General features: G+C 40.3%; 1 protein-coding gene across 1 annotated transcript in view; it reads right to left on the bottom strand.

Moving 5' to 3' along the window:
* Positions 1-2,938: 2,938 nt before the first annotated feature.
* SYNJ2BP (synaptojanin 2 binding protein) overlaps positions 2,939-9,991 on the bottom strand; it is a 28,953-nt gene continuing 21,900 nt past the window's right edge. The window contains exons 3-4 of the mRNA XM_029598761.1: positions 9,540-9,635; positions 2,939-6,219 (exon numbers count right to left, since the gene is read on the bottom strand). Of these exons, the coding sequence (XP_029454621.1) occupies positions 6,073-6,219; positions 9,540-9,635 (243 nt within the window). The 3' untranslated portion in view covers positions 2,939-6,072. The remainder of the gene's footprint in view (positions 6,220-9,539; positions 9,636-9,991) is intronic.

Here is a 9,991-nt window from a genome sequence, read left to right as displayed (position 1 = left end):
ATTCTGGGGACGCCGGAGAACGCGGCTTGCAGACGCGGCAGTAGCCATCTTCCCAAGGCTAGCGGGGAGAGCAGAGAAAAAGGTGAGGCACAAGGGTCGAAACCGTCTGAAACTGACGGACGCAACACACTCCATACTTGATGTCTAACCTTCTGACAACTGAAGGGCACGATTCTGGATAATCTCACATTCTTTTCTGTAAGTCCCATATGGGGTCTCCAGGCCAAAACCATCCAAATTAAAGTCCTAATCCTTCCAGACACTGATGCCAATGGCCTTGCCCAACTTAAGGAAATTGCAGTAGAATTCTTCCAGTGAAGACTAATGCTCCAGCAGTTCAGGTAAGGGTTAGATGGGATTTCTGAAGACCCCTCCCTCCAAGTCTTAAGCCAGAGGAACCCTAGCCCAGGACTCTAGTGAAGACCATGGTGATCAGGTCAATGGCTCAGTCATCTCAGAAGGGAAAAATACCGGGGTATGGTCCAGGTAAGCCATGCCCTGCATTTCAACTTCTAAATGGTGGCTGAACTCCTCCATGGAAGGGGGAAGGCATGCCTGATCTGTTAGGGTTACCAATAAGATGTCCTATGGTGTAGAAGTGGGTGGGACCCCCGCCTTGTGGGAGTAAATCTGACACCTTTGACAGGAACAGTTGAAGAGTGCTCTTCTTGACACTGGCCAAAGAGGTAAATAAATTCTTTACCAGTTCTGACATTTAGTTCATGGATTGCAGTGTCCTCTGGCTGATATCTTCCTCAAAAGACCAGAATAGGATCCTCCTCCTGAGCTACCTGCACTGAATTCAATGCAGTCTCTTCCTGCAAAGCCCACAGAGAGATCAGAAGTATTGCTGAATAGATAGGATCTGAGGTTTCCATCTGCAAGGTAAATGACGTATTCCTGGTCTGAACCTCAGAATCTAAAGGCCTGATAGGTCTAGGATCTGGAAAAAAAGATGAGATGGGGATAAAAAAGTGTCTTCTCTGCCAAAAGGGAACCTGGAAAGCATCTCCTCCTGTTCCTCCCACCTCTAGGGGCATATCAGATGAGAATTCCCCTCCTGAAAGAAACTTATCCAGAGCCTTTTGCGTCGAGGACACCAGGTGCTTCAGAAGCACTGGGAGCTGCTTAACAGCAAATGGTGCTTTTTCTTCAGCGCTTCTGAGCCTGTCAGGGGGGATAGGGCTTGGGAAAATGACACGGAGCATGATGATTCTGGTGCCCCATGTTTCAGCCCTTTGCTCGATCCTGGGACCACAGTGAATCTGGAAACCAACACCATGGGCAGGGAGCTTTAAATGAGAAGCTCCTGCTTGTCTCAGCTTCAGCCTCCTACTGACCTGTGGAGCTCAGTTATCTTGAATGCCTGGTTCTGCTGGGCCCTGAGGGTCCAGCTATGAGGCAATCATAGCAGCTTGTAGAATCATGATCTTGGCCCAGGACCGCATGGCAATCAGTGATAGACAATATCCAGTCACACACACACACAATCTTTGAAGCCACTGGGAATAGCTCTCTTATCATGCATTTTCTTCAACATTTCTAATTTTGTTTTTTTGGTTTTTTTTTATAAGGTAGCACTGAAAAGTGCTCTTGATGGGTTGCTGAGGCAGTAAAGTGTAAAAAAGAAAGCAAGAAGCCCACAGGCCAATGGAAAAAATTTCTCAATGAGAAAGAGGGTGCACATCCAATTGATAGCATGAACAAAAAGAGACTGAGGGGCATGCGCATGAACTCCTAGGCATGCTCAGCAGTAAAACTTTACTGAGCTAGAGAGATGTATTGGTTCAGCACCAGATGACATCATCCACATGTCATATCTAATTCAGCCCTACTTGTTGACTGAAAAAAAAAAAAAAAAAAAAAAAAAAAGAGGGGACACTTTAAAGTTTGCTGTTTTTAACTGTTAACTATACTATATAAAAAAAAATCTTACTGCTAGTAATGCTGCTTTAACATAGAAATGCCTTCAAATGAAGGAAACTTCATAGTTTTTCAGATAAAACAAGCTCTGCTCGATTACAGTGTGCAATGCAGGACAAAACACAAATAAAGCAACAAGTATGAAACCATCTGCAGTTCCCTGTAGACCAGGCACAACTAATAATTACAAAATCAAATTGACCTAAGAGAGACTTGTAGCACTGCAGCAATGTCAGCAATTCAATTTTCTGGGCATTTAATTATTGGGGTTTTTTTCAAGAGTATACACCAGTTCTTTCGGTTATCAACAATACCACACACGTCTTAAAACTTTAAACATATGCTATTATGAATTCTAAACTGGTAGGAAGAATCCTTGTTATGGGACCAGCACGTGATGGATCCACCTCAGTAATGATCACATAGCATAATGGTGCTGGGCGGGTGCAAACAATTTAAAACAATTTTGTTGTGGAGAGAGGGTGTTTAACAAAAATTATTTTGTTAATGCAGTAAGGCACTCAAGTGGCATATTAGCATGTCTTGGGTGAATGAAGGCATGTGGTTAATACCTTTACCCTACAGTGCCTTATTGCCAGGAACACTAGAAAACTGACCCCCAAAATTCACAAGAGATTTTAATTAAAAAATAAAATAAAAAGTGCTCTTTGGCTTTTCTAAAACTTCTTTCACTTCAATTTCCTTTGTTTAGGAAGTTTATTAGATCAGGTTTCAGGTTTATAGACAACTGCAACAATCTGTTGTATGCAACGTGAATTAAGACAGTTCAGGGAGATATCCAGGGGAAACAATTTGGGAATAACAATGGAAAGAGAGGGAAAAAGAGGTAACACTATTTCATTGATATTCGCTCAAATTGCCATTGATTTCGCCCCCAATTTACCTATATAGGGGAGAGAGTAAGAATATATGTATTTCAGAAATCTCTGTATTATTGCCTATTTCAATTTGGATATGATCTCCTATTTCTGTAACAAGTTTGTGTCATTTTTTGAAACTTGAATAAAAAAAAAAAAAAGATAAAGAGATAAAACATAAATAGAAAAACACTATCATCCCTCAGTGGGCTTCAAGTTTATTTTGATTTATTTTAAAGATTTCAGATTATGTTCACCAAACTTCTTAAATGAGCATTTCAATGATCAAAAGAAAGCTGAACTGAAATGCATGATTTCACCTGCACAATTTTAGTGAATCAGGTTAAATATTTTGTACAAACATTTCATGTCCTTCTTTCTTCTCCTGGGGTTTTGTGAGTTCCTCCATAAATTCCAACTCTGAGAGAACCAGAAAAATCACAAAAAAAGCTCCATAAATTTTGTCTAACTAAGGAATGGAGATTTTCTGCCACTGTTAGAAGCTTTAAAAAAAAAGGTTTCCAGTGTCCTAAGAGTCAAAGCAGCAGTTTCGAGGCTGGGATTTGTAAAATAATTTTCAGTAGCATTGACCAAGTTCCACCAAAAAAAAAAAAAAAAAAACTCTGTATGATTTAAAGGGAACATTGCACAAATTTCCAGTGTCCGTGTTTATTGCTTAATCATAAAATAGGAGAAAGAATCCCTGACTGGCTGCCAAACATTTTGCCTCTATAAGCATATCACAGCATAAAGGTCTTGCATTAAAACCAAACACTATACATTAACTTTTAAAGTAATATAACTCATGTTATCAACTCAACATAGTATGCCTAGGCAGGGAAACAGTATGGCTCAAGTGGTTGACGGCACAAGGCCAAATATGCTACAGATGTGCCAGTATCCACCATCACTATACCCCAGTCCTGACTTCTTGCACCAAACAGGACTGGCCTAAAATCTTTGCTTCACGATCTCACTGTGCAGGTCCTCTGAAATTAGAGAACTGCACACTATGACAGCTCTAGAAATTTCTTAAACTGAGATAATTTTTCTTACTTTTCTTAAAGGTTAAAATTTCAGGAATGAGGTACGTAACAATAATAAATGACATTCCAGGGCCAGCCATCTCCTATGGGAGGGTTTGAAGATCAGAGATAAAGACAGGCTCTCCCACTTAGTCAACGATACACAAGCAGCAAGTATGTTTTAAGAGGTTGCTTTTGTGGTGGTGAACAAAACATCTCTGTTGCAGGGTTATACACTCTGGCTTCCTTATCAGAGTGACTGTAATTGGTTAGGAAAGGCGAATGACTAACATAAGCACTTATTATTGGGCCAAAAAAAAAGAACAATCAAAGCTACAGTCATAAAAACTAAACAACTAAATTAAACAAAAAAAAGAAAGAAAAGTATTTTTTTAAGTTTTCACTGGTTTACTTGATAATACAAGTATGCATATTCTGAGTTTTTTTCTTTTTTAAATTCCTCAATGAGACAATCCATCACAAAACTTGGCTGTACAAATCACCTTCACATTAAAAAAAAAAAAAAAAAGTCTTTGGTGTTTTAAGAAAAGAAGAAAGTCAAATGACTTAATTTTCTATCATCTTAATGCATGGCTCAAGCTAGAACCAGGACTACAAGGATACAGCACTCTGCTAAGAAGTTAATCAAATACCATTTATAAAAGAATTAAAATAATAGTAACAATGAGCTGAAAGAGCAGCCAGGACAGTTCTCTATGGAGCTCATCAAATAACTGATCATAAAGGAATTAAATCCAGAGCAAGGAGGAGGTTAATGATTTGGTTTAATCTAACAAACTGAATTATCTTAAAATAAGTTTTTGCCTGCTGCCGTGAGCCCGTCATTAGGCTGTATTTAATATTGCGCTCCTCTGTGCGACCACTAAATGCACTGCAAGAACAGGAACAGAGACCGAAACAGGGAGCAGCTCCTTGACAGCACTAATGTTAAAGTAAGAAGGCTGCTCCTGTGCTCTTTCAGTTTCTCCCATCTCCCACTGGGATTAGGGAAGTATACGTTGGTAATAGAAGGATGGAGTATGGCAGAAACCCAGATGCTAAGAGCATAAAAATAAGGCTGACCAGAAAATGGGAGGGACACAAGAGAAAATAGCACCAGATTTCCATGCATTTTCCCCCCACCATAAACAAAAAAGCGATACATCATTTAAAACAATAGTTCTCAACACAGTCCTCTAGACTCACGCAGCCAGCCTAGTTTTCAGAATGTCTACACCAAACAGACCTGCAAACAAAAGGAGGCAGCACATGCAAATCTTTTTCATGTAAATTCATTATGGATATCCTGAAATCCAAACTGGCTGGGTGAGTCCCAAGAACGGGGTTGAGAACCGCTGCTATAAAACATCTGGCCCAGGGAGTAGGAAGATCATTGTGAATAAAGATAACAGACCATGGTGGGTCAGAAATTCTATATGATCAAAGCATTCCTGCAATAAACACCTGTCCTATACAAGCATCGACCACGGGCCACGCACATATCAAGCACTGCACTGAAGAAGAGCAAGATAGCAGCGTTCTGCCCAATCATTTCTATTCAAACCTTTACCATCTGCTACATGCCAAATCCATAGGTCGTTCTCGTGCAGAATTCATCCTCAGAACATAGATGACAATTATGTGAAACACATCTTCCAATATAAAAACTCTATACTGAGAAGGCAGTTTTTCCTTCTCATTTCCTTAACATTTTAGGAACCTCCTTTCTCCGCTGCCCTAAGTGGGAAGTGCCCACGAAACCTTCAGACACAGACCCATCCAATATATCCTTCCAACTGAAGGTAGACCAGCAAACTTGTCAATAACACTGCACATGGGTTTACTGTATTTGCCCATTTGCTTCCCATACCAACCACTGGTCAGTTTTGAGATCCAGGCCCCTGGCTTCCAAAAATTAAAACCTACCCTCCAACTTGAAATTGAACTTTTAACACTACAGGTGATTGAACATAGCAAAGCATCCAAGAGCTTCCGGGAGAATAAAAGGTATCAAAACCAAGGCAGGATGCATACAAGCCTTGGACCAGCACTGATTAACACTGCGATGTATGCAGGATCGTCACTCCCTTTCTTGATCCCATCCTCAGCTTGAGGGAAAAAAATACAAACAAACAGCAGCGGCACCTTTATAATTTATGGAAGTCCTTAAAAGTTTCGGTCCAGGGTAGAACTGTTGATTTTTTTTTTTCTAGGTTGCATATAATCTCTCTCTTTCCTGAACCTTTTCAGTGTCGATGCCGGTATTTCATGGCCAGCCATATGGCAGCTGCTGTGCAAGCTAACAGCACTGGCACCAGAACTGTGCTAAGTGAGAGGCCTCCGGATTCTCCATCTCCTCTGTGACCCGATGGGCCGTTCGGCTGCACCTGGGCCTGCAAGTAAAGAAAGATATTTAGGCTTACTCTCAGCTACCACCGCCACAGAGGATGCAAAGAAGTGGGGACAGGTATGATTTAACAATTAAAATGATTCACCATTATTACAACTTACCAAAATCATACTTGCTCCTACAATGGGACATACACATTACAGCATCTCCCCGGTGTGGCTACAGCTCCCTTTCACTTCAAATGACAAGGGAAGGGCTTTAAAGGGCACTTGCCCTCTTTTACTAAAGTACTTAATCAACACAGTACACTTACAACTCTCCACAGAAATCTGGCACATGAAACAGCATCAATCCGATAGCACTATTAGACACCATACACACAAATACAACAACTCTGATAAAGTGCTTATTTTGTTATGTAGATTAAATAACCACAAAGGACTAGAAAGAGACTCTACTACTAAACATTTCTATAGCACTACATGACATATGCAGCACTGAACACACACAAAAAAAAAAAAGAGAGAGACAGTCCCTGCTCACTAGAACTTACAATCTAATTAGACAAACAAACAGGACAAGAGACTTGGGGCATTCCATAATAAAAGGACCCTTGTAGGAGACCACAATCTCAAAGTTACAGTTCTGTACACAAATTGTATGTTTCAATTAATCTCTAAGATTAGCAAAGCTCACAAACCTCTACATGGTACAAAGTTAAACACCAAAAACAAAAGTTCTGGCTTATGCATAATCATCGTCAGCAGGACGGATGTTTATGCATTAGGCAAACTGAAAGTCATATACAGTAGCTGCTAAAGCCTAGTACGAAAATAGAAGTACATTAAGTACATTTACTCAACGGTGGGATAATCTTTTCTGATGACAAAGTTAAGCACAACATCTTGCTGCAATTTTATGCAAAGTTAGTTTGCTGATTTTAACAGATTGAGAACAATAAAGACAGTGAATATGGCATGTGCAAAAGCTTGTACCCTCTCAGTCACTACTGTGTAACACCTCCTTTGGCAGAAATAAGAGCTTCCAAAACATTTCCTGTAGCCAGCTAAGAGTTTTTCTATTCTTGCTTTTGGAATTTATTTTCCACTCTTCCCTGCAGAACTCTTCTAGCTCAGAAGTAATCTTAAGGTTTCCTTGCGTGCACTCCCCACAGATTTTCAAAAATATTCATGTCTGGGTATTGTGAAGACCATTCCAAAATCTTCATCTTTCTTTCTTGAAAGTACTTCATGGTTGATTTTGAGGTGCATTTTGGATCGTTGACTTGCTGAAACAGCCAATCCCTTTTCAGCTTCAATTTCCTCACTGACTGTCAGGCCAGTAAGGGGTAATAGCGTGTCAAAAACGCGCGTCCAACCCCCCCCCCCCCCCGAAACTAATAGCGCCCACAACACGCAAATGCATGTTGATGGCCCTATTAGGTATTCCTGCGCGATACAGTAAGTAAAATGTGCAGCTGAGCCGCACATTTAACTTTCAGAAATTAGTGCCTACCCAGAGGTAGGTGTTAATTTCTGCCAGCGCCAGGGAAGTGCACAGAAAAGCAGTAAAAACTGCTTTTCTGTGCACCCTCCGACTTAATATCATGGCGATATTAAGTCAGAGGTCCCAAAAGTTTAAAAAAGTTAAAAATAAAAAATAAAAATTTTTAAATCTGCCCACGGCTTGAAAACCGGACGCTCAATTTTGCTGGCGTCCGGTTTCCGAACCCGTGGCTGTCAGCGGGCTCAAGAACAGATGCCAGCAAAATTGAGCGTCTGCTGTCAAACCCGCTGACAGCCACCGTTCCTGTCCAAAAAGAGGCGCTAGGGACGCGCTAGTGTCCCTAGTGCCTTTTTTTTTTTTTTTACCGCGGGCCCTAATTTAAATATTTTGTTTTACTGTATCATGCGCACAGGACACTGGCCTGTGCATGCACCGGGAGAGCGGGCGCTCACCCGCTCTCCCGCGAACTTTACTGTATCGGCCTGAGTGAGACAGTTTCTAGGATGGGGTAGAAAACTCATGTCCTTGAGGGCTACAAACAGGTCTAATTTTTACAATGTCCACAATGAATATGCATAAAAGATCTGCCTACAGCACCTCTGCTGTAAGCAAATATCTCAAGCATATTCAGTGGGATATCCTGAATACCAGACCTATCTGTAACACTCTAGGACCAGAGTTGCCTACCCTGTCCTAGAATATGTTGATATTTAGTTAAATCCATTCTTCCTTCCACTTGCACAATATTTCTTGAGGCACTGGCTTCTACACAATCCCCATGCTTAATGGCTAGAAAGGAGTTCTTTTCTTCAAATGCTTCCTCCTTTTTTTTTTTCTCCAAATGTATTTTGTGTGGTTGTGGCCGTACAGTTCAATTTTCATTCCATCAGTCCAAAGCGTTTTATTTAAAAAAAATAAAAAAAAAGTTCATCAAGTTTTCATTTTCCATACTTTGGATGATGATTTCTGTGATAAGATCATAGAAAAGATTTCCTTCTGACAATTCTCCCTTGCTGATCACTGTTGTGAAAGCTACGCTGTACTGTGGATTTGTGGACAATTACTTCACTGGCAGCTAAACCTTTCAACAAATCATATGCAGTGATCTGTGGATTCTGTTTTGCAGATGTGACCAGTTTTCAGGCAATTCTATCAAATAGTTCTCTTGATCTTCCACATCTTGCCTTCAGTTTCATGTAACATCAATTTAACAATATTTTAGACAGCTGAAAGTGCTAGCTAAACAGGTTTAGAAACTTTTTTTCCCATAGCCTTCCCCTGCTTTCTAAAGAGTGAAATATCTTCTTTTTTTTAATGCGCAGAGCGGTGCTTAGAAGGAGCCTCTGATTGCTTAAAGCAATCCAGAACAACGGTCACAACCGCAGAGGGTGGAAGGGTCAGAGTATTTGTTCAACCGTGGAACTGTCTTCACTTGACTAACTGAAGACCTAATGAATCAATCAACTTTTTGGGCCTTCTAACACATTTTATAAAAAAGTAGTAATGAATCAGCTGGAACAGTGCCCATACCATATTCATTGATTTTATTATTTTCAATCTGTTTAAAAAAAATCAGCAAAATCAGTGATTTTGCATTAAAAATTGCAGAAAGATGTCATGTTATAACTATGTACCACACAAAAGGTTATGTTAGCTTGATTTCACTTAGATTTTCATTGAAACATACATTTGAAAAGGAAGTGCCTAAACCTTTGAACACAAAACCGTATCAATGAAAAAAAATGGATTCCGGAGCCTCTAGAAGAAATCAAGTCCAAAAGCTTTATCCAAACTACAAGAACCACAGCCGCTGATGGCAAAGGTGAGCAAAGCTCTTCAGAAGCAGCAGCTACTCACTTTGTGCTGAACTTTTAACTTGACATCCTCTCCCGCATTCCTGAACAAGTTCACTACTTCCTTGTGCAGGAGGTTCTTCAGTGCCTGGTCATTTACCTAGTAAAAAGAACAAAGTCAAAAACAGCAGCCTTCTACTCACAGGAAAAGAAGAAAAAATACTTCTCTAACAGCAGGCAATTTCCAATGGCCTTCCCTACATTTAACAGAGTTTAAACAGGCCAGCCTCCCATCAGCAAATCAAGAAACGTGGCATGGTATCTCTCAGTACACATCATTGTGCCAGCTTGGGTGAATACAGAGCACTGGCAGATGAGGGACTAAGTTATTTATAGATATAACAAGCATCTCACTAGATCTGTCATGCCTTTTATTGTTTGCATCTCACTGTGAAATTTTTTTTTTAATTGGAATAGTGGGATTGGATTGGAAAACCAATGGGACACTGTAATACC

The sequence above is a fragment of the Rhinatrema bivittatum genome, chromosome 4 (genome assembly GCF_901001135.1).
Source record: "Rhinatrema bivittatum chromosome 4, aRhiBiv1.1, whole genome shotgun sequence".
NCBI classification, from domain to species: domain Eukaryota; kingdom Metazoa; phylum Chordata; class Amphibia; order Gymnophiona; family Rhinatrematidae; genus Rhinatrema; species Rhinatrema bivittatum.
Note: the sequence above shows the minus strand (reverse complement) of the source record. Positions and strands in the feature narration are given on the sequence as shown.